The following is a 25,436-nucleotide window of genomic DNA, read 5'->3' as shown; positions in this document are numbered from 1 at the left end:
AGCTGAATTGGGTAAGAAGGAAAGAACGGTTAGGAAGATGTGTTGCAAACACTGAGGAGGAGGATAATTGTCTATACTACAGGGGAAGTAATTTGCTGTTTTGTTTTTTTTAAACTTCTCTGATTACTGCGGTTAATCTAAGTGCACTCTTTATGTTTGGACAGGAGCGTGTTCAAAAGACATTTCCTCATCCAATAGACAAGTGGGCGATTGCTGATGCGCAGTCTGCTATAGAGAAACGAAAAAGAAGAAATCCTCTCCTGCTACCTGTGGACAAAATACATCCATTATTAAAGGTACTTAAACCAGCAACCTGATGACTGCTGCTTCTGCCCACCACACACCCCAGCTGTGTTACTGCCCTCCAGCATAACCTTTAAAGTATTTCTTTAATTTATATGAAATTAGGGAAGTTTCTCATACTGGCTGAAAGAGTAAAGAGTCACCATAGGACAGGATGAATATACTGTATTGTGTAATAAAAGTAGATCCCTAAATTCATCATGTTCTAGACATTACTATGTTAATGTATTGCTCTACTTTGAAATATAACTAGTTAGTTTTTAACATAAATAAAACCCAAACAAACTCAAATACCTTTCCTACTTCCCTAGCACTGTTTTGACACCTTTATTTGTTTCACAGTGCTGCAGAAGCCAAAAGAGAGAACAAGTAGATCCTGTTCCTTGTATACTGTCAACTGAGATGCATATCAGTGTCCTTCCAGTTACTACTGAATGTCACTGATCCCTTGGTTTTAAAATCAATAGATCTGCAAAGGTGTAACAAAAGGCCAAATACAGACTTTATTGTTGGTAGGTTTTGGGGAGGAGGGTGGCTGTTTCAGTTCTTAGATGTCATGTTACTTCTAACAGGTATAGAACTCCTTGCTTACAGTCAGGATTTAGCATCACACAGTAAGCATGTATTCATACTGTGCCCCTGTAGAGTTGTTTTTTTTAATGATAAAACAGTACTCTGCTTTTTAAATCGGTGTTTAATCACTTTTAGATCAGTGCTGAATCGGTAGATTCAGGCTGATTCAAACACTGCTCTTTTTTGGTATTTCATTTTTCTGTTGATTTTCCTTTTTTGTTCATAGCTGAAAAAATGCTTTTCTCCAGTCAGTGGTGGCATTGTTGCACTAGAGTTTCCAGCTGCATTGAGAAAACATTATTCAAGCATAAGCAGAAATTAAAGCACATCTTCAGGTGTAGCCACTGTGATCGTACATGCAGTGTCTCAGTTTGTGGCTGTTAATGAGAGAGGAAGAGATGTTCGGAAAGAAAACAGCGTTAAATAACATCTTCTTAGACAACACTGGCTTTCTTTTATGAAGTCTGGTTTACAAGTGTGTGGATGTAGGCACAGGATCTGATTTTTAGAAGATGCATCACAATATGATGAGAACAGGGCTGCCTTACTCAAGTACATGAACTTACCTGTACTTACTCATGACGGTCCTGTCACAAGTAAGAGGCCATGTGGTGCATGCTCTGCAGAACATGAAGCATGTAACACAGGATTATTTAACGCTTAATTAAATTCTATGATGCAAGGATACAGATAGCTTAGTTATTCAGCCAAATGTAAAGGATGGACTAAAATGGATTGCAGTATGTAACAGGTTGAACAGAGTCTGTAGTTCCATGAAAGGCAACTTTTTCCATCAAGAACAATTAAAAATGAAGCATGTTCTTCTCTGAAGAGTCCAGATGAGGGCCAAAGTCCTGCAACAAGTAAAGATATGGACTAAAATTTAAGTATAAGAGTCGTTCTGGTGAAGCCCATTAATTGAAGGAACCCTATTTTTAGAGAAAGGAGTATTGAAAGATCTGTAGCTTTTCATCAGTCAGTATATAGCAAAATAGCACGAGGAAGTATTTGCAAGCATTTCCGTTGAGGTGACTGATCAAATTTCCATTTCATGTCCTTTGCCCTACCTATGACATTACTGTAAATTAACACAGACAAGATCACTTTCAGTAGAAGACTCAATCTGTTAGTTGTCATGCTGAATAAATTTTTGGAATAAATAGCCTTTTTTTCTTCCTCTTGTTTTCGATTTGCAGGAGGTCCTAGGTTATAAAGTAGATTACCATGTCTCTCTGTATATTGTGGCTGTTTTAGAGTACATCTCAGCTGACATTTTAAAGCTGGCTGGAAACTATGTTTTCAATATACGACACTTTGAGATCTCCCAGCAGGACATTAAAGTATCAATGTGCGCTGATAAGGTAAGGAGTTGGGATTAAAATGTTCTTTTGGACCGATTCAAAGGTAGATAATAGAGGTGACTTTTCTTTTTTTTTGAAGATATATCCAAAGCAGGATAGGAGGGAGAGACTGGTCTTAGTCAAATGCAGAAGCCTCTCTCCTTATTCATGTCACAGTGAAGACTTAAGTTAAGCCTGTTAAGTTTTGGAACAGAAGTAGTACTTACAAAACAATGTAAGGACAGAAAACGATGTTGTCCTTTATTTCTCAGCTGTGTTACTGTCCTCTTGATGTTGCTTTGTCATGACAGCTCTTTCCTTCTTTATAAGACAGAAACGACATTTAGCTTTCATCCTCATAAAAATGAGAAACATTTTTGTTTAATTTTATCTTTATCAGGAGGGTTTTGTCAAAGGCTTATGCAAGATGCCTTGTTTTCAAAGTTGGTTCTGCATGAATTGTAACTTGTTTTCTAGGTCGTACTAACTTATAAAGGGGAAAATGTCTTTGGCAAATGATCCAGCCTTCTGCTGCCAAAGTTTAAATATTACTCCCTTGTGAAAGTGATCACAGAAAGTATTGTATTAAAAACTCAAAGGATTTCTCTGAACACATTGAAATAGCTGAGCCTGAGCCAAGTGTAAAAATCAGACTTGCATGTAATTTTTAAAATTTCTTTGCTAGGTTTTGATGGATATGTTTGATCAGGACGACATTGGTTTGGTTTCTCTCTGTGAAGATGAGCCTTCTTCTTCTGGGGAACTCAACTACTATGACCTAGTGAGAAACGAAATTGCAGAAGAAAGGCAGTATCTGCGGGAGTTAAATCTGATAATAAAAGTATTTCGGGAAGCTTTCCTATCAAACAGAAAATTGTTCACACCTAATGTAAGTCCTTTAGTAGGTTATTGATGTGTAATGCTAGTTGCTCCATTAGCAGCCATAACGTATCAATATTACATTCACTGTGTTGGTAAAATTAGATTTGATTTATTGTATGTCAGTGCATAATGAGTGTTGACTATGTGAAATAAAATGGAGGAATTGCCATAATAGTATGAAGAGTGCTTCTCTCGGAGCGAAGCTTAATGGATGCAATTCCCCGTCAGATGCCATCAGTAGCTGGAGTTCTTTGGCCATGTAGGTAATAATTACAGTTTTGCTTAACACAAAAATTAACAGATTTCTACCTGCATGTACAGTGAATGCAGATGAATGCTTGAATTGACATTTGAAGTCTACCCCAGGGCACTGCTGTCTGCAGAAACTACAAGAAAAACAGCCCTTGGCTTTGGATTCTCTAGCGTGTCACTGACTGAAGGGAATCTCTCTTTGATAAATTATTGAAATGTTTGATTGAAACTGTGTGTGGCAAATACTGTTTTCGGGATGCTGGAGCCTAGAAAGGAATTACAGCTCTTGTAATAAAGCGAGTAATAATGAGAGATTAGTGAATCCTTCCTGTGGGAGGAAGGAGAAGGGGACCAGGCCAGCAGAACCTGAACTGGGATTTTTAGGTGATACCAGCAGGTTAAAAAGAGAGGCAGCAGGAGACATTCCCATTTCAGCTGGGTGTGCAGGTTCCTCAGTAGCTGATAGGATATCAGAGAATCGTGGAAATGTGGGGACAGGATTCAAACTAAGATGATGGGAGGAGAAAGGAGTGATATTTTGGAGCTGGGGAATATTCTTTTGTCAGATAGGAACGGGTATGAGAAATTTCGAGGTTGCTTGTTTCCCACAAAGAGCTTGCTATGGTCTTGGCGCTGGCAGGAGGTCAAGCAAGCTCTGCAGTGTTAGGTTGGGGCAGAGAGGGTTTCCGAGAAGTGTGTTTCAGAGGGGTCAGAAGAAGAATGCAGGTCACTGGAGGGGGCTGCCTAGTTGGGTGTGTTTGCTGTGTGCAGATTTGAAAAATCTAGAAGTAGAATTTGGAAAAGGAAGCTGCCAATTCCTCCTCTGTACCCAGGTAGTATTCTGCTAAAGTAGCCAAATAGCTGCTTTAGTTTTACCTGTGGTTTAGAGGATCTGACCTTGGAACTGCTTTAAATAACTCCTGTTGATTTCTGAGAGACAAGAATCTGCAGAGGGGAAAACAACAGCTGTGAATTGTGGCTGAAAAGGGCCTGCGTTTCTGTCCAAAGCACTGAACAGCCTGTACTGGGGCTGCTGCTGCTCGGGCCTGGGAAGGATGGTGTGCTTGCTTTCTCTGGGGTGGGAATTGTGCAAGGCTGGATGTGCCCAGGCAAGCCTGCAAGGCTGGGAAGACCGTGTAATTTTATTTTCTTCCTAGCTTTTTGTTGGCTCTTCTCCATTTACCTCTTGGTTCAGACTTCACGGAAAATGCTCCGATATTTACATAAGCAAAAGAAATTATTCTAAACACTACTAAGATACGTTTTATGTTTGCAGGATATCGATGTGATATTTAGCAACATTTCAGATATTCATGAGTTGACAGTGAAGCTGTTAGGATTGATTGAGGATACTGTTGAAATGACTGATGAAAGTAGTCCTCATCCACTGGCTGGCAGCTGCTTTGAGGATCTTGCAGAGGTACAGTGTTTTGTTGTTTGGGGGGGGTTTTGTTGTTAAATCACTGGTGGTTTTCTTTTCTTAGTAAACTCTTCGTCATTACTCCGATATCTCAAATAAATTTGTTGTTGTAAAATGTCCTTTTAATAAGCTCTGAGCAAAGATCTTCCCCACGCATTCTTTAGTAGGTAAGCTAAAGTGTGTTTCCTACCTGTCGCAGAAATTCTATCAAGCAGGGAAGCACAAAATTAAAATCTTATTTTGGAGTTGAAATTAATTGCTACGATCCTGTAGGGATGTGGATTTGAAAAGTAACTACCTGGGATTGCTTACTGAAAGTAAGTGGTGCTTTGATTTTTGTATGCATTGGTATCAGGCCCAGGGCTACCCAAAAATCATAGCAGTAGGACGTAGATCTGCAGGATGGGTGACTTGAATGACTCTGGACAGTGAACTAACTCAAACAAAATGTGTTCTTAATTCAGGGAAATGCATTGTTATACATCTGGAATGGGAAATGTCTCTGCAAAGCAATGACTCTGGGAAGGGATGAAGTATCAAAACAGATGTGCAAACTGAACAGAAGCTTACTGTTCAATATTGTAGCAAAAGCGCTATGAATACCCACTGATGTATAAAATAGATATTAAAGAGTAGGAATAAGGGAGGACACTGCACATGGATTTGGTGTGACTCGTACTGGAACATTATTAACAATTATTTTGTCAGGTTGTTTTGTTTTTTTTTTTTTTTTAAATAGGCATTGAAATACTGGAAGGATTAAAAAAGACAGTCACAAAGCTAAAGTTTTTGAGAAAGTGCTTCGCAGTGAGATAGAGTTCAGTTTAGTCAAAATAGGATGACCTGAAAATTGAGTACAAAATTACTCTGGAATTCAGCAGAGAGGTGAACAGCAAAAAAGCAGTATCTGAAAAGCTTAGAAATACATCACAGCTTTTTAACTGTCAGGGGAAGTAACTCTTGGAACAAATTACCAAGGTAGATCTTTGGGCATGTGTAAATGGAGTCTGCTTTTTCTCAAGAGATGCACTGAGTCTAGTTTTTTGAACCAAAATGTAAGGCTAATCACCTAAACCACGTTGACTGTATTACAGAGGAAGTCAAATGCCCTGGCCTGAAAGAGAAAGTCTCTTGGATGAACCACATGGTGAATGTGAAGTTTATGTTTTTTATCTCTAAATTATGATGTTTATAAAGAAAATGACAACCAATAAAACTTCCATTTCACTTTTACGTATGTCCAGTTTTTAAATCTGAGGACTGCACGAACACACCAGTACCGTTTAGAAAATTATTACATTTTTCTGGGTGTGAAGCATGCAGGTCTTGCAGTCCATGTGCCACTCATGTATGAATATACCATAAAGTTTTCCTGACATTACTTCAAGAAAATACTCATGTAACATATCAGTACAAAAGTCCAGTTGACTAGATCTTAGCTCTTAAGTTGTTAGAGCATAATTGCTTACAATGAAATAAGGTAAGTAGCTATTATATTAAAATTGAAAAAAGACTTAAAATTTGAAATAGTGTGTTCCTGCTGTGCTATCCTGGAAAGTGTACATATCTCAGTTTATTGCAGAAGCTCCTCTTGGGCATCCTGTGCTTTAAGAGAAACACATCCTTTTTTCAATTAGTAAAAATCTCACCTCGTTTTCATTATCTGAAAAACTTAATTAGGAAATGAAGAACAGATTATTCTTCAAACCTTTTTATGCAGGTAGTAAGCTTGAATTTAATAATTCCGTTAGTACGGAGCAAGACCTACTTAATAACTAGGCTGTTCATTTGATCATCTCACATGTTGAGATCATCCTTCTGTGAGTATTTGCAAAAGGGATCATTAAAGAGAGATATGAAAGTGAATTGTTTATTTGCTCTGCCTGTCTTACTATCTGGCTTGTTCACTTAGTGTTTCCATTATGAAGGTCCTTCAGCTTATTTGGAAGGATAGTTAAAAACAAACAACCCTGGCAAGCTGGAATCTTCTTGCTTTGTCTGTTTTTCTGCGTTAGTTCTCTGGAAGGTTTAAACATAAATATAGTGGTGTTTTTGAGATAAGGAAGTATGGGGAAAATAAAACATTTTTTCCTGGTGTGGAAGAAATTGAAAAACTTGATGCCTGACACATATAAGTGGGAGATGGATATTTGTTCATATGCTGATAAAAAAGAATGTCTTTGATGGTAACTTTTACAATTCTAACTACTACAGTGTGTTTTAATGATTGCCTGAGATAATCTCTTTAGTGATGTTCAGCTAGTGGTGGGAGAGCCTCAGAACCGAGGGCAGAGAGTCTTTGTGCCTACTTTGAAGTGGGCTTCAGAAGGCAGCTAATAAAGCAAGGTTATTATCAGTACGTTGTAAATTGGTTGTGCTGGTATTTGCCTTTCTGTAGGAGAAGTTTTAGGTATCCACAAAGCAAAAAAAGGTGGAAACCAGTGCACTACAGCAAAAGGGGCAGAAATGCACAAACACCAGTCCAGAACTATATACTGCGTTAAGATAACTTATATGAGCATCGAGTCAATGTTTCCATATTTCAGTAACTTTTGCAACATTGCAATTGTAAAACCCTCACTGGACAGCCCTCCCCCCCCCCCCGCCTTTTTTTTTATTAGTCTCATGTGGAAGATACCTCATGCAGTTTGTTTCTATCTTGTGTTCAAAAGCCAAAACCTCAAATTACTGATTAAATTCTGAATGGAAAAAACTGAAATCACTTCTAAAACGCAGTAAATAGTTAAAAAAGACAGCACCGAATAAATATGTATTGGTTTGACTCCCTCAGTAGATGTGCATGCAAGATTATGCTGCAGCCATCTGGCCATTCCTGCTTACTACCTCTGGATGCAGGTGACCCCCCACCCCATGGCTGACTTGCTGCTTCTGCAGAGGTTTAAGTTCCTTTTTTTTTTTGTTGGCTAGTACGGCAAAGAATATATGCAATATATGCAGTGTTGTCCCCTGGCTTTAATTTGGGCGTTGTAAAATAAGACCCCCATATTGATTGATGCTTGCAGGTAGTGGGCAGGTGTGGAATAAACAACAACAGAAGAAAAAAAACGCCACAAAACCATATTCAGATTCTGCTTAAGAAGACCAGCCTGTTCAGTTAGAGAGTGTCTAATCATTTCCCTTCAGCCGCTGCTGCTGAAGTGCCAAACCTTCCCCCCCTTTCCTTCCCCCTCCCAGATACAATCTAATGCGAACGGACAGCGATGATTAGCACTTGATGAGGAGAGTTGAGAGTGATGATTATGATTTGTATGTGAAAAGAGAACGCATTTCGTGCCTCTCCTCCCCACAAAGAGTTTAATTGCAGCTGCCCCATGATCGAGGTAGGAAATCCCCTCAACCCTCTGCAGATCGAAGACTTGAGACATTACCTGAACGTTCAAATGAGCCTTTGTGGTGTTTGGTACTCCCAAATTCTGCAGCCTGTATTCCAACAAGCACTGCTGCATTAAGGTGGAAAGAGGTATGTGCTTATTCTGGGCATCGTGCCATCAGCACCGGATAACCCGGTGATTCATGAGTGATTCAGCCCAATGAATCTGCAGAGACTCGAGAACAGCCTGACAGGCTTTGGAGCAGGTGGTCTATGAGCAGTCATAAATTATTCCTGCAGAGATTCATGTACAATCAGGTTTTCATCCCATCCTGCTGTAGTTGATATTACAGAATCACAGCCAGATTCTGTATCCAGAGTCATAATTTTTGCACCTGAAACTCTTGGTGTCATTAGAGGACTTTCCTCTGAGACTCTTTCAGACTAGCTGCTTTGTCCCAGATATTTTCCCAGCCTTCCAACATGGCCAGAAAAGCGTGCAGAAGTCCCATGCTTATGACTGGCCACTCTTACGTGATGTACTCTGAAATGGTGGTGGTACAACAATGCTTTCTTGTGACAGTGTCTAAAGTTCATTTTTACCTGCACTTCTTTCCAAGGTGTCATTCTTTATTGACAGAGAGGAGATAAATTGCCATTCTATGTGAAATGTGGGTGGGCTGAAAGCAAGAACTTCTCTTGGTTCCTACTGCTTCAGTAAAACAAAGTTTGTATAAGTGCTAAGTATGGTGAGATGGAGGAATGCTGGGAAAATGTTGTGTGCATTTAAAATTTGGAAGTGAAAAAGGTTTGTGGTGTACTGAATATTTGTTTTGCAAAATTGATCTTTTCTTGAAAAGTTCCACTTGTGTATCAGCTTATTAAAGGAATTAATTGTACTAGCTGGGACAGAAATATCTTGCATCCTTCATGTATGTGTCTAATTCTCTGGTTTTATTTAGGAGCAAGCCTTTGATCCATATGAAACCTTGTCCCAGGATATTCTCTCTCCACAATTTCATGAGCATTTTAATAACTTAATGGCAAAACCTGCTGTTGCTCTCCACTTCCAGGTGAGTGCAAATGTGAAATACTGAATTGCTTTAGTTCTCGTATTTCAAAGGTTTGAGTTTTGTCAGTAATTCTTTACTTCTTACCAAGGAAGAAATACTCTAGATTATGACCTTTCTTCAGTGTAAGATACTTGGACTCTGCCACTTCCTGTAGAAACTGGACATAGCTCTGACCTACCCATGAGTCTTTAGCAGATTTTTTTTTTTTTGTCCTCACATCAGATTCTCTTGCTTGAGAATAGAGGGTGATTTCTCATACCTGCCACCTCTGTTTGTCTTTTGCCTTTTAACGCCAAACACAGGCACCCAGGCCCAGCATTTTCATTTTCTTCCATACATATCCCAGCCCCCCTTGTTTGGCATTGAGGCTAGGACTGGCAGTTTTTCTTAAACCATTTCTTTAATAGGACTATCCAGCAAGATAATCGGTGGTTTTTAAAAAAATTTTTGTTACTTCCTTCTGCCAATGTCGCACATCTGTTCAGAAGACTGAGCTTGTGTTCAGAAAAGCCCTTAGAGAAGCTGCTGAGCAAGTGTTCAGTCAGTGGTGCTCCCAGCTAAATCCATTATAGTACCGCTTAGTTTGTACGGCTCACTGGGACCTGCATCTCTGCAAGCTGAGATTTCCCTGAGCCATTCCTTCAGGGTGAGTTTTTCTTCTTCAGCTCTGAGCGCTTGGTAAGCTGAATCACCTCAATCTTGCATACTACTTGGTAAATGAAGGAAACCCCTTTACCTGCTTCCCTGGCAAATTTAAAGCTCAAAGCCCTACTCCAGATTAAATTGGTAATTGAGTCATTTGACAGTGCATCTGGCCTCCTTTCTGACTCTCCTCACCATAGAAAGGTTTGGGCTTTTGTAGGGATGTTCCTTCACACTTCTCCAAGCTGTGGAGTGAAGGCGAAGGTCCGGGCTCTGGGCCGTGGATGCATATGAGCTGTCTCTGGCAATTGCAGAGAGATGCAGCCAAAAGTCTTAAACAGGGGGAGAGGTAATTTCCAAAAAGAAGATTGGGTAATTCAGTTTCTGTTCAACAGTTACCTTGATATGGAGGATGGCAGGGATTTCTCCGTCCTTTGGAAAAACTCTCCTCATTTTACAACCTGAATTATTGTGTTAGCTAACTGCTGGGAATGGGAAAAGATTTCTAACTTAATTTTCTAAGTCTTGTGATTCTCGGTCTCTCTACTTGTGATTCTGTTTCTGTGGGGGAGGAGATACTAACTTCTTCAGTACTTGATGAGACCTCTGTATTTCTGGGGTATATTGGATGTGAATTGAAGCACAGTGTACGTAACTGGGGGGAGAGGACATTAAAGGGAAGTTGGTGGCAAGTTTAGTAGACTGCATGGGAGTCCTGGCTGGTCTTTAACATTGTAGTGTTTTCTTTAAATTCTGTGGTGAATCCAAATCTACCCAAAGCTGTTGATGTGAAAGGGTGCCTGCAGTGCCTGGAAAGAGGGTGTTTACATACAGGTGCTGTTTGCTTGATGTGAGAGCATTTATATGCCTTTGAACCTTATAAAGAGTCTAATTAGACAAAAATGTTTTTGCAAACTTTGTCCTCCTTACTACTAAAGGTAAGCATAGAGTAATGTAGATTGCAAGGGACACCCTGGATGTGTCGAGCGCAACCGTCTTGCTCAAAGCAGTGCTAACTTAAGGGTCTTGTCCATTCCTGTTTTATTTCAGTGTAAGTAATCCTGCTTATTTTTCCTTTTCAGTCTATTGCTGAGGGGTTTAAAGAAGCTGTACGATACGTTCTCCCACGACTCATGCTTATCCCAGTCTATCATTGTTTGCACTACTTTGAGTTATTACAGGTAAATGAAACTACACTCTTGTTTCCTGCTAGAAGCATTTCTTTATGTGGAGATTCTGAGCTTTTAAATAGAAAATTAGATTTTACTTACTGCTTCTAAAAACTGAAAGATATGAAAACATTAATTTGACACCAGTTAGTATATGTCTGAAAAGTAAAATCATGTAAAAAAAAAAAAGAATTCTCAAAAGCATGTGTTACTCTGATACGAACATTTGAAGTAACTATATTTTATTAAACAAACCTTTATTGAACTTGAGTTCTAATATAGTTTAAAATCTAATATGCAAATCTGATGTCTTCTTTCCCCGAGTTCTGAATTTGTTGTCCATTCAGAAATAGCTAAGCATAATTCAGATCCATATTCTCAGTCTCAAGTCACACTCCATTTGCAGCTCAGCTGGTCTTATTTTGGCGGCTGGGGAGGCACTTCTTTCCAGTGGAGTCAGACTAATCTGTTCTTAATGTTCAACCATTTGTCTTGAGTCCTAAATGGAAAAGATATGGCAAAAAAATGGAATTTTTCATAGCATAACCCACTTTCTCCAGCTTGAGGAGAAATGAAAAGAAGCACTACTATTTTCTTATTTTCCGTCTTCTATGAAATGACATTGATGAAATGTCAGGCTTTATGGAATTCTGATTCAGATGATAAAAAGTTATTCCTGTAGGACATATCTCAGGGGTCTTACCGTACAAGTTGTTTAGGTTGGCATCTAGTCTACATTTATGAGCAATTCTGCCTATTGAGGCACTACTTATTTTAGAACAGCCTCTGTTGGTTTCACCACAGATCACTTGCACATACTTTATTCTGATATCCACTAGCAAGGTGGTTCACATCAGTAGATACTTCCCTTGGGTATAACAGCTAAAAGCCAAAAAGTAACTAAGCATGTATCTTTTTGCTTACAAGCAAATGTTTTTGCTGTGAGTTATGGGAAGAGAGGCCAGCAGTCAGCAGAAATTTAACATCTGAGATCTATAATAATCATTCTTGAATAAGAAAAAATAATATTGCTGTAGAAAATGCAATATCTTGAAAAATACTTAAATTGGAGCTTTTTTTAAGTCATTGAGGATAATGTAAAAAACGTCTCTATTTGCTTGCCCCATTGTGTCTGGGAAGTTTGTAATGCTTATAAGGGTAAGTGAATTATTAACTAACTGGGATATACTTAAATTAAACAGGTGAAATATCCTGTGGCTATAGCTGACATTCTGAAATAGCAACAGAAATTACACTTTCTAAGTTCTCAGTGTAAAAAGTGATACTAGAAGCGTTTTACAGGTGTGTTATATGGTCTTTGTATTTCAAAAGATCTACTTGTATGAAGGAAGAAAAGGAAACTTTGCAATGTAGAACTTGCATATAATATAATAAAAAATTTTCTCAAAAGAATCTCAAGCCAAAAATATAGCAGTTGTTTTAAGACCAGGTCTGTAGTTAATAGCTGGCACATATTATTTTTGCTTTCTTTTTCTTTTTTTTTTTTTTTTAAGTTCAGTTTTGTTTTCATTACGTCTGCTGTAATTTTTTTTACATATCCTGATTTAGATAAGTGAAAATAAGGATGATTTCTTTTGACTCATGAACCACACATCTGCAGTATATGGATTACCAATATTTCGTAGAAAGATTCAAACCCAAGTGGTCTCAATAAAGTTTAAATCTTGAAACATTTCTGTTGATAGTTTAGAAAACAGTAACCAATGCTTAAAAAACCCAAACCAAAACAACCCTAAGGGACGGTGACTTTTTCTTTAGGTTTCTGTTCTCAGTATAGACAGTGCAGTAACTTCACATTGCCATAGTTTTAATACTTGCCTTCATAAAGCTTATGTTTCTATAAGAACATCTTCCAAAAGCAAATAAACTCATAAAAGGGCTACAGGATGACAGCAGAAGCACAGCATGGTTCTGCCAGCTTTGCTGTGAAGTGAGCACTGATAGCTTCGCAGATACATCTCTCTTTCAAAACAGTGTAACTTCCCTTTCCATAAGGGTCAGTTGAATACAGTAATTGTCTGGAACTTCTTAAAATGCTCCTTCACTTTTAAATTAGATTAGTGACCTGTATTATGCTGAAGGTCAGGCTAATTAATGACCCATTGTGTCTTAAAGCTGGGAAATGGAGTGCATCAGTATGAAAATAAAGAATTAAATAATATGCTGCAGCTTTGAGAAAATCTAAACATTTAACTGATTTTTATTAGCTGTGTAGTGTTTGTTTGCTTTTTAGGGAAATGTTAACATATATGCCTTACTGAGCAGAGTGTTCTGTGCTTTCAAAATATAAGATTAAATGCTTTGCTTGCAAACTTGGTAGTTTATTCTTCAGTGACAGGAAAGGGTGGTTACTATTTATGTTTTAAACCATGGCACAGAGAGACAATTTGGTTTTGATAGGCTGTCTTAAATCTGTAATGCTCCAAGAGTTTTCTGTCTTGGGGGCTCTGAGTCTGCTCATAGCTCCCGTTAATATTGATAGGATCAGGTTATACATGCACGTTCTTAAATTTCCTCATATCTTTGAAGAATCTAGTCTGGCAAATAGTGTAGAAATATCTTGTTGTTTCTTTTACTTGTTTTTAACTTAGATAATGAAGCAGGATGCTGCACGAAAGATAATATTAGGCAATGCCTTTTTTAACTAGGGAATTTTAGCAGTAAAAATGATTACATTTTACCCTTATCCATAATATACAAGATTTCTGAATAGAATTAGAATTCAGCTGCAGATGCTGGCACTTGGCTGTCTCATCTTTCTAACCTTGTGAACACAGAGCAGAGCAGAAATCTTAAATACCATTCCGTAGTGAATAATGATCAATACAGACTCTTTTGTCGTGATCACTTTAGTTGCAGGTTCAAAATGTGAATCTTGTGTTTTAGTTTGAAAACAGCCTAAATTTACAGCAGTTATTTTTAAAAAGCAGAGTGTTTTTAGGGATGGAGAAAGTATTTATTCAACAACATATTAATATATTATAAACTGTTGGTTCCGCATCTCTGATACTATTGCATGTGTCTCTAGGAACCTTGGTTTAAAAAGATCTTGCAAAAACTGAAGCAGGAAAGCAACAGAACACTCACATTTTCATGGCTTCAGTAGCGAGAGAAGCTAAGATTGAGACTATTACTCCTAAAGAAAGTTACCCAAAAAAACCTACTGAATTAGGAGGTAAATGAAATAATGATATACCAAAGCGCAGGCCTCCGTGTTTGCTTTTTTGCAAAACAGCAAAAATACACTGAAGGAAATTAAAGTGTGAAAAGCTTGAAAGAATTGCAGAACTTTTCTCCTTGCTGCAAAAACCTGTTCATGCAGGATCTGCATCAGAGGCTCCTCTTTGCCCAAGCAAGGGGCATAAGGGCTGGATGTTGTTTGGAGACCCCTGTGTTGAATTTGTTTGGTTTGGCAGCTTTTGGTTAGCCAGCTGTATAGGGGTCACCAGCAAATAGCTTTTGAATGCCCTGAGTCAGAGGGCAGGCCCTGGTGTCACTTCAATGTCGATTGCTTCTTCAAGTATTGACAGAAAATGAACCTGACGTAGGTTGTGTCGGGATGAGTGACGATAGCGGAAGTTGAAGGAAGTCACACTAAAGAAATAACACTATCTTGAAGGAAAAAGGAGTGGCAGTGATCAAAAATTGTTAAAGCTTGCAAACAGGTAACCCAAATATATTCTGGTTGACATATCTTTAATTGATTATCAGATTGTTTGGGTTTAAAACAGTATGATTGACATTTCCAAGCACGAACACCTTAATGCTGGCAGTGTAGAGGAGAGCTTAATGTTTCATCAGACTTTCAAGCTCCAGGTATGCTTTCATCAATGTGTCTGTTGATACCAGAGTTCCTAGGGGTCATATAATCCATCCAAATCCTGAGCAAGATGTCAGTTAGGTGTATCATTGTGATCATGAAGGTAAGGAGAACTCTGTTCAAGTCTCTGTTCCCAGTCTGAGAAGGCTTTCCTATGTTGAATAGAGAATAGATTCCTCCTCCTCATGTGACTTACAGGCACACTATTATCCCTAGTTCTTTCATGTGGCTCCTTATGTTGTTATCAAGCAACCCAAAACAGATGAAATTCCACCTTTTGATCTTTTCTGCCATTGACAGAGGAGCCCTGGTCAGCATTCTGCAGGACCACTGTGCTATAGGGTTTTTCATTACTATTTTCTGACAATTTTATGTACAATAAACTGCATAGTTACTATTCTCAGTTTATCATCACCAGTATTTTAAATATATCTGGCATAAGCAGGACCTTTTTTTCTAAAGACTTACATCTTTCCTCTGTCTAGCAAGCATGTCGTGCTTTGGCATCTGCTGTTTAACTGGAAAGATGCTTGCTAAGAGCTGGCGTTTGGAAAAGCAGATGTTAGTCCAGTGATTACAGAGAATGAGATATGCTACAGGTGATCTGCCTGATCTTCAGGGATCTATGCATTAAGGTGTAGAAAGGGATTAGATTACTTCCAAATGTGTAATTTATTTTTTTCTTTTTTAATACAAAAAAAAAAAACAAAAACAAAAAAAAAAAAAAAAAAAAAAAAACAAAAACAAAAAAAAAAAAAAAAAAAAAAAACATGCAATTTGATGTCTGTTAACTGCCAAACACAGCTCCCTTTGGAAAGGGGATGCAAGAAGTTCTGCTCAGGATATGTGAGGAGAAAGCATGTTTTATCAGACTCAGTAGATTTTCCCACCTTTAGGATTTTGCACTTGTCATCTTTTCACACCGTTTTTATGTTCTTTGCATTTTTGTGGCTGATAGCAAGAAAAAGAAGGGTTTCCACAGAGGTAGACATCTTATTTTTCCCTTCCCTGTACTGTTCCTCAGCTCATAAACTTCCCAGAAATTTTTGGCAGTGAAACTTTAATTTCTCTGATATGCAAGATGGAGGTTGTTTGGGCATGTGAAAAGTAAAAATTTTAGTAATTTAAATTACATGAAGAGAGTGGACCAATCTGGTCAAATCCTGTTCTCTCAATTACTTTTAGAGGAAGCTACATATCCTTGCTGAGGGAACATAGTGGGGAAAGGAAAAGAAGGCTTCTGCCATGCTGAGTGATTGTAAGTAAGTTTTCTCTTAAAGTATGTAGGTAAAAGAGAGTTTATCCAAAACTGCGTGGCATATTGTCTTGATTTTGCCCAGCAATCTATTTGCTTGAATTTTCTTTTAAAAAATTCATACAATCTTGAACATGAAAGGGGCTAAAAAGATATATCGGTAGTATTTTAGGAGTGATAAAAAAAGGGAACTCTGTGAATAGGCTTTGTTCAAAGCATATTGCTACCAAGTGTACAGAGATGATATGAAAGCCTGTTGAATTTCCTAATTCAAGAAGTTTCTACCTAGTGGTGGAGACAGATTTAGTCTTTATAAAAAAGAAATACGCCAATTCTCACTGTCTTTACATTTTACTACTAGTAGCAAATCTTGGATTTCAGACTTTTTTTTACTATGTTAGTTTGAACCGTGCAAAACTGACATTTTTTCTTGAAATAGGGGAATTTACTGAAGATGGCAGAATTTAGAACGGTAGGAAACAAAGAATCTTAGTCATTCTGTCTTTTAAATTTGCTCTGAAATGTTGAGATTAGCTGGCTCATTGAAGGAATACTGCACATAGTTAGGTAAAACAGCATTTAATCCTTGGCTATTTCAAACCTCCAAACTGTTTAATAAAATCAGTGTAAAACAGGACATTGTTGAAAAGATAGCAGAAAAAACTATCTGGCAATTGGTGCTGGGCTCTTGGTAAAAGGGTAAAGGGTTATCTTTCTAAACTGTCTCCTGCTTTCTCCCATTGAGCATCTAGTGACTTTTCCTGTCTATCTGACAAATGTTTTTTAATTACGTGCACAGCTAGCTTTGGGTGTGCTTCTAGTAATAATTCTCATTGACTTGAAGTCACTGACTTAAGTGAGTACTGTAGGTAACACTGTGTAACAATGTTTGTCAGTCTTCCTACCCTTCTACAAATTAGACAAATCTGAAAGAAAAACATTTATTATGTCACAGCAATTGCAGGAATGCAGTGAAGATGAAGAGGATCGGGAGTGCTTAAAACAAGCCATTACTGCTCTTCTGAATCTGCAGTGCAGCATGGAGCGCATTTACAGCAAACACTCCCCAAGACGTCGGCCTGGGTAATAAACCACAAAACTACCCTGGTGTTTCCCAAAGTTGGCAGAGAAGGAGATAAATGATGTGGAAGGGATTGTAATTTTTTTTTTCTTGTTTGGATAATCTGTGTATTCCCTTTTCAAGACATGCCTTTATGGCAGTTTTCATTGTAAATGGAGTAGCAGCCCAAAACTTTCACGGTCCACTTCTGTGGATAATGTCAATATAATTATTTCTTCTCTAGCCAAAGCAGTGCATGTGGCTTATTTGGAACAGTAAATTTGGTTAGGGCATATATATTTAGGGCAAAGAAATAATGATACAAACAATTAATTTAGTTGATTTATTTTTTTTTTGGTCTCTTGGGATTGCAAATGTGGAATGTGCCCATCATGACTTTTTCTTTTATTCATTCAAGGGAGCCAGTCTGTCGCTTCTATAACCGACAAATAAGAAGCAAGCACTTGGCCATCAAGAAAATGAATGAAATCCAGAAAAATATTGATGGCTGGGAAGGCAAAGATATTGGGCAGTGCTGTAATGAATTCATAATGGAAGGTGGTTTGACAAAAGTAGGAGCCAAACATGAACGCCACATCTTTCTCTTTGATGGTTTAATGATCAGCTGTAAAACTAATCATGGTCAATCACGGCTTCCTGGTTACAGCAATGCAGAGTATAGACTGAAGGAAAAAATTATCATGAGGAAAATACAGATTATTGATAAAGATGACACATCTGAATATAAACATGCTTTTGAACTGGTGTCTAAAGATGAAAACAGTATACTGTTTGCTGCCAAGTCTGCTGAAGAGAAGAATAATTGGATGGCCGCTCTGATTTCCCTCCAGTATCGCAGTACTTTGGATAGGATGCTTGATTCAGTGTTACTGCAAGAGGAAAATGAACAGCCGCTGAGGTTGCCCAGCCCAAATGTGTATCGTTTTGTAGTGGAAGACTCTGAAGATAACATTGTTTTTGAGGACAACTTGCAAAGCAGGAATGGCATTCCTATCATCAAAGGAGGAACGGTTGTGAAATTAATTGAAAGGTTAACATACCATATGTATGCAGGTATCCTGTACATTTGTTATATATATGTTCTTTAAGGTCATGCTTGTATGGGTGATGAAATGAATCCTTTTGTTTGTTTGTTTGTTTTTCTGTGTATAGTTAAATGTAAAGCAAGATTTGTAGGGGAAAAAAAAAAACAAAACAGTATCTGTTATTAAGTCAACTGGCTTTGCTGGCAAAACTGTAAGAAAATTTTGGATATGCAAGCCCTTCCCCTTTGCACTGAAAAAAACCAAAACCTTGAAGTAGTTATGTAAAGTGCTAATGTTGATGAAAATATTAGATCTTTGGATTGGAGTGAAAAGCGTGGACTGAAAGGGGGCACAGTGAAGCTGACAGAAGGATGCTGGTAGAAGAGTGGTGTGCAATTTTTGTAAAGCTTCTCAAATAGTAATGGTCTCCTTTGTGCTTTCTACAAAAGTGCCTGGTATTTAAATGAGTCTTTTTGTAAAACTAAGGCTAAATAGTGTGGAACTCTATATTTAAAAAAAAAAAAAAAAAAAAAGGCATTTCCCACATTGAAGCTCAGTATTGATGCAACTAGTTGGCATGCAAGTAATCCGTAGTGGTGGTGTCCGTGAGTCTCAAGTCATCCATTTCTAAAACGTGATGGGTTTTGGCAGCTTATAAACTTAGCTATTTTCTTGACTGAACTGGTGCATTTGCGTATTAGTTTGATAACGCAACTTCAGTTTTTATAGTACAAGTACTTGCCACTTTGGCCTTGGGAACCTTCAATGAAAGCATTGCCTCTTGGGTTTCTGTGTGCTTTTTCCAAACAGTGTTTGGAGCCAAGACTAACAAAATCCTCTCCCTCAGCCTCCACAAGGGCATTTCGATGACTAACAGCATGTGGAGGGACTCTCAGCAGATCTTGGTGGTGCTTTTTGTTTGTATTTAAGTCAAGATGTGATCTTTTTAAAAAAAAAAATGCCAGTTTATTGTAGGTTTGCGTTAGTTTCAGATTTGTTTGAATCAGGCTTTGCAGAGCACATAGGCTCTGCATTCGCAGAACAACCTCTGTCATGCTGAAGGTCCCCAGTTGATACCAGGATACAATGGGAGGTAGCAGATGCAGAGTTAATAAACTCGAATTTGAATTGTGAGCCACTATTAGTAGCACATTGCTTGTATTTTCACGTTTTATTGAGAATGTCACTTAAAAAAATAACTTAATTTCAAAAATAATATAATGGAACCTACACAGGTTAGAGAGCAGAGTAGCATCCCCCATTTTAAGAGAATTGCAGAGCAGAGGTATCACCTGCCTCTTCAGTTGTAGGAGGAAGATTTCCCTGTAAAATGTCGTAAATAATACTGAAGAGTGAATGTAGATGTGACATGGAAGCAGAAAAGGCCAGTGCAGGACTAGGGTGCAAACTCAGCAGCATTACCACAGAATGAGAGCACTATTACTTTTAGCTTGCAAGCATGTTCCTGTATATGGATCCCTTAAAAATGTGGAGCACTGCTCTGCAGGGAATTTAAGCCTTCTTAAAAGCAGCGTTTGTCTTAATCTTTTATGGGCTTATTGGAAGAAATTCACTGCCCACATGTTGAAGACTGCTGGTGTAAGCTACCTGCACCTAATGCTGACAGATTCAAGACTATTTACAGAACAGCAAGAAAAGAGAAACTCCCGACAACTCCAGACCCACACTTCTGAGTGAGCATACGTGCGTGCACTTCTCCAGGCCTGGTTTTTCTGTATTTCAGCATTCATTTGCTCCCAGGCAGCTCTGGAAGCTGCCGCATACCACACGGTAGCAGCATCTTGCCGCTGTTACCCTTGTGAGGGGCTCTGCTGCGGGGGTATCAGGATTAGGACCAGATGATGACCCTCCGTGACTCACAGTAAAGTGATTTGTTTATCAGCGTGCTTATTCACAATCTAAGAAAACTCTGTACGAGAGAGTGGAATGAAAAGAGATGAAGCGAACAGTGTTTTTCCTTTCATGCTTGTAATATGGCAGAGCGGGCCCAGTAAAACACGCGGCAGCTTGGGGATAGGCCCGTCTCGTGGTAACACACCTACCGCAGCGGTGAGAAACAGCAGGAGGGAGGTGTGGTGGCTCGAGGTGCAGCCTCTTGAACGGCTGCAGGTATTTGCTTTGTAAGGCCTCTGCTGCTTGTCATGTTTTCCCAGCTGGCTGCCCTGCAGAGGGTAGTTGCGTGCTGCAGCGCTGTGGCTGGGGCAGGTGTGCAGTCCCCTCTGCTGGAGATTTTTTAAGAACAGGTAAGACAAACGTTTTGGCGGGGTGGTATAGGTATTTTTGACGTCACGAGTCGGCAGCATATTTCTACCATGTTTCCTTTGTCTTTGTGAAAACCATGGAATAACTGCATATTCAGGGAGTGCAAGCCATTCTGCATGCCAAGGCTGAGACACGGTTTTTGAGAGAACAAAGTCTGTGCAGCTGAATACTTTTGCAGGGGAAATGCATCAAAGAGCTAAATGAAAATTTCACAAGCAGTTTAACTTCTGGTATTTTTCAGATTACAGTGCTTGACTTAAAACCTTAGTGTATTTTCTGCACTCTATACTTCTTCTGTGAGTGCGTGTATATTTTATAACTGATATTTTGCAAATGGATTAAAAAACCACTCAATTTTCTTATTCTATCTTTACAGATCCTAATTTTGTACGTACTTTCCTTACCACATATCGCTCCTTTTGCAAGCCACAGGAACTGCTGAGTTTACTGATTGAAAGGTAAGCAGTGGTTACCCTTTCTGAAGACATTGAAAAGCTTTATGTATTTACTTGCTCCTTTTCTGCTTGGGTTCTCAGTGCCATGTGGCACATGTTTTAGTGAAGTTCATAAAACAGTAACTTTTAAAACGGATTACAGCGATATAGGTTGTAAATGCAAGCTTCCTTTTTCTGGTTTGTGAAATTAGTTACCTGAATTAAGTATTAGCTAGAGCACTTGGTGTGCCTTAGCTGTGGGATGGTAAGGTTTTGAACTGCTTAACCTGATCATGAGAGTGTATTTGAGTATGCCAAAGTCTCGATGCAAATAAGAATGGAAATGTTGGAAGCAGTTTGTTGGGAAGGCACAGACTCTTAATGTAAACAGTATTTTAATACAGTGTGATAAAGACACTCTTAAGCTTTCTTCTAATCTTCACTTAATCAAGCCAGCAGGTAGTTAAAAACCTTACATCCTAGTCTAGACATCTTGTGATGACCAGAGAACTGGTGAATTATCAGGGCGAGAGCTGGGTGTGTTAGCAGTACATAGCCAGGGGAGGAGGGAATTCCAGGCAAACTGGATATTAGATGAGTTCTTGAGTTTCACCACACTGAATTTTTTTTAAAACACGATTGCTCTTCATGTTCTACATAAAGGCTTTGTGTTTTATCTTAATTGTCATCAGTTTTTTGGTACTTTTATTCGTAGGTTTGAAATCCCAGAGCCTGAGCCTACTGAAGCAGACAGACTGGCAATCGAGAAAGGAGAGCAGCCTATTGGCGCAGACCTGAAGCGATTTCGCAAGGAATATGTCCAGCCAGTACAGCTCAGGTTTATTTGCTTTTAAATTTGTTCTGTTAAAGCCAGATTTTAGTTCACTGATTATATGGTGATGCTGGAGACAGTAATCTCCTTCGGAGACTGCTGTGCTGTCAAGTAGGGACTTATCACTGTCTGCAACCAGACTAATAGCCCAAACCATGTTCTGATTAGTCATACTGACTTCTGTTGTTGTTGCAACTGTGCTTTGGTTCTCTGCCGCTCACAGCTGTGATCACCACCCACAAGAACGCTGTATGGCTGCTATGTAAAGCGGGTGTGGGTGAGAGATGTATAACTGAAAGTATTCCTGACTGCATTTTGAATGGATTCCTTGTTAACAGGCCCTATGAAGATAGTTTCTCTGTTTCCATTTTTTTCAGCCCTGCTGGTATTTTACTTACTTTCCCAGCCCCGTCAGTGTATTTGCACACAGACAGGGAGACTCTTGTCTGTACTTCACATTGCAGCAGGCTGCAGTGAATCTTCAAGGTCTTGCTGACCAAGCTATCTCGGGGAACAATTAAGTGTTTCTAGCATGAATAAGGCTAATTGTTTCCTTGATAGGGGATTGGGTCAGGAGGAGACACAGATCACAACCAATACTTGCTAGAACAACTTTTATTCATTAAACTGTTTTTATTAGTACCATCAAGATGTTACTATTAATGGGAGATAACTATATGCACAGTACCCTCAGTTATTGCCTTATCACACACAGTCATTCATAGTTGCCTATTTGGAGCAACAGCTGTTTACTCAAAGTGAAGGGTCATACTGGCATGCCAGTATGTCCAAGGTAGGTGTTGAGAAAGTCACTTACCAGTCCCATTTTCATCGGGTACCTGTGTGCATATATATAAAAAATACAAGTATGTGTGTAATATTGCCAGGTTTGTCAACATATAGCTGCCACCACCTTCTTGGATGTAGTCAAAGTTACACAACCTCGGTGTAACCATCACCCTTCTCTGTGCCCGTGGCCTCGTATGGATTTATCAGGCCCTTGGTGTTCTCAGTTTATCAGCTCCTGTGGGTTCAGCAGGACCACTGGTCTCCAGAGTTGCCAGTTCTCGGGAGACCTTCACACGCTGCCTCTCAGCACATACTTTTCCTGATTTCAGCTTGCTTTTTTCTAGTAACTGTTTCTGCATCCATCCACATCGGTGCCTATCGAGCCCCTTCGTAGAAACTCACGTAGAATGGGCTTTTGTGGCGTAACTGGCTCAAGAGTTTAAATATCATTGTATTGCTTTTGTTGCTATTTTTTACAGCCTTCTCTACTAGCTAGGCTGAAAGTTGCTTGGGGACCTCCTCACAGTGCCTCTTTGCATGGTACAAATGCACCTTCCTGCAGCACTGCTGACTGCCATCGCTGAGCAGGACAAGTGGTTACTAATGAACTGGAACCTGTAGAAAAGATTGAGGCAGCAATTAACCATGTTTCTTGCTATTAATTTCCAAAATCAAAGCAGCACTTTTGCCTTCATATGTTATGTTCGAGCTGTTTGAAACCTGTGTGCTGTTGCAAAGTTTCCAGGGTTTCTGGTTTTGGTTTCTGGTTTCTTTCTTTGAGAGATTAGGATACCTCTTATCATGACAGCTACTCTTTGCTGTCTAATTTATGCTGTGGTTAGTGAGCGGAGTCCCCTTACTGGTGCCTGCTTGATGAGACATGTAGTTTAAAGCTGCTATTTAACACACACCCTTCTGTGGCTTATAGTTACTCTTTGAATTTATGAGATATTGCATGTTTCTAGTAGCTTGAAACTCCTACTGTTCCACAGTCGAAAGTAAGTGCCTGAATTTGAGCAGTTAGGTCCAGCACTTTTTAAATTCCGTTGTTGTTAATAGCATTGACCGCTATTTCAGAGAGATCTGAGATTTGGGAAGAAGGTGGAAAATGTGAAGATGCCTATCTCTCCCTCCCTTCCTTCTTTCCTTCCCCAGCACTTATTCCCCATCTTGTAGAAAATGCTTTAGACATGCTTTGCAGTGCACAGGCATGGAAATGGTTATGTCTCTGACTAGATGAAATGCATGTGAGGTCATGAGAAAGAGGAAGTGCTAAGCTGGAAGGGCAGTCAGCAGAACCAGGCAATCTTTCTTGCTTTTTCAGTATTACTACCGTAATATCTCAAAGGCAGAGACTGATTAGATAAGATCCTGAATTACTGTTATTGGGAACTTGTTTCAAAACGTCGCTCCTTTTGACGGTTAAAAGCTGTCATTAATTTCCAGCCTAAATGATCTGTTTGAGTAGTCATTCTTCCACGTGACAAACCTTATTCTTTAACGTACACACTGGGAAGAGAACTGTTTAATCCTCCAGGTATTCACGCAGAACACCCTCCATTTGCCTGGGCTAAACCAGCCAACGTCTCCAGTGCTGTGACTCACAACAAACTGGCAGATTACGATCGGTTCTCTGCCCGGTCCCCCTCAGATGTTCTTGCTCCCACTCTGCAGGGCTGAGCCGCCCCAAACAGGAGTCTGGTACACAGTTAGCACTGGTTTACCCCTAATATCCTGAGCTGTGAAGAGTGGGGGAGTTCAGCAGCACTCTGCATACAGCTGAGCCACTTCTGCAAAGGCGATGGGGCACGAGTAACCACATCTCACTGTCACTGGCTCTAGTGTGAGTCCGTGAGCTCTCCATTAACCCCATCATCCTGCCCCACCCGTTGAATTGGCACAGGGAAAATACGTTGTACTAGTTGATGTGAGAGACTTTGGCTCGTTCTTCAGGTAAGGAGATACGGTGCACCCTGATAAATCAAAGTTTAAAGATACAAACTCATTTACCTGAAGAAGAGGCAAAACAGTTTTTTATTCTGACACACCCTAAGAGCAGAAGGCAGAAGAGCAGTTGTAGTTCACTTTTAGAGGCTTGTTTATTAGTGATCTCTTTAAAAAGGTGTACAGAAACTTGAAGAGAAAGTTTAGTGTTATCCTTAAAGGAAGTACGGGATCTAGAACGGCCATTTGTGTAATTAAAAAGTTGCAAAATTAAGGCACTTGCAACAACTTCCAAGCTGAAATTTGTGTATAGGAAAGAAAAACAAATTTGTTTCTTACCAAACAGGTGACCCTAATTAGCTCTTTTTAGTTAACAAAACAAAAAAATCATAATATTACATTAGAAATACCAGTGTTACCTGATTTTTATAAGTTTTTTCCTCATCTGAAACCACAGCACTAGCATTCTTTATATCAGATCTTTAAAACCCACCAAACTGTATATATGCCAAGCCTGGAAAATCAGGTTTTAAATACCTAGGGACTTCTTTAATCATTGGTGCCATGCTTAGTATTTGCTCTGCCGCTCTGTCCATATGTGTTTTGATAGTTGTCAACTATAGATGAATCTGTAACTTATTTTTTGTAGAATTGTGTTTCATTTAGTGTTTACCTGAGATGAGCCTTGGAAGTCCTTAGAAACAAAACATAACTTTTTTTTTTTTTCTCTTTTTCCTCAGAATATTAAATGTTTTTCGTCACTGGGTAGAGCACCATTTTTATGATTTTGAAAGAGATAAGGAGTTACTAGAGAGATTGGAGACGTTTATTTCCAGTGTAAGAGGTATGGTATTTGGCGGTCCCGTTGTCCTTCCACACTTTGGTACAACCTGCTGGTCTAATCCTGACAGGTTTGGGGCATGAGAATATCTTTACACACATGAGTATTTTTAATGCCTTTAATTGA

General features: G+C 39.1%; 1 protein-coding gene across 1 annotated transcript in view; it reads left to right on the top strand.

Annotated features, from left to right (window-relative positions):
• Window positions 1–25,436, top strand: part of SOS2 (SOS Ras/Rho guanine nucleotide exchange factor 2) — a 55,010-nt gene that overhangs the window by 16,533 nt on the left and 13,041 nt on the right. Inside the window, exons 3-13 of the mRNA XM_042799163.1 lie at window positions 165–296; window positions 2,073–2,237; window positions 2,902–3,105; window positions 4,627–4,770; window positions 9,064–9,174; window positions 10,899–10,997; window positions 17,037–17,164; window positions 17,560–18,215; window positions 20,847–20,928; window positions 21,620–21,742; window positions 25,210–25,313. Coding sequence (XP_042655097.1) covers window positions 165–296; window positions 2,073–2,237; window positions 2,902–3,105; window positions 4,627–4,770; window positions 9,064–9,174; window positions 10,899–10,997; window positions 17,037–17,164; window positions 17,560–18,215; window positions 20,847–20,928; window positions 21,620–21,742; window positions 25,210–25,313 — 1,948 coding nt within the window. The remainder of the gene's footprint in view (window positions 1–164; window positions 297–2,072; window positions 2,238–2,901; window positions 3,106–4,626; window positions 4,771–9,063; window positions 9,175–10,898; window positions 10,998–17,036; window positions 17,165–17,559; window positions 18,216–20,846; window positions 20,929–21,619; window positions 21,743–25,209; window positions 25,314–25,436) is intronic.

Source organism: Tyto alba, unplaced genomic scaffold, assembly GCF_018691265.1.
Source record: "Tyto alba isolate M040663 unplaced genomic scaffold, T.alba_DEE_v4.0 Super-Scaffold_29, whole genome shotgun sequence".
NCBI classification, from domain to species: Eukaryota; Metazoa; Chordata; class Aves; order Strigiformes; family Tytonidae; genus Tyto; species Tyto alba.
This window is presented reverse-complemented; position numbering and strand designations above follow the sequence as displayed.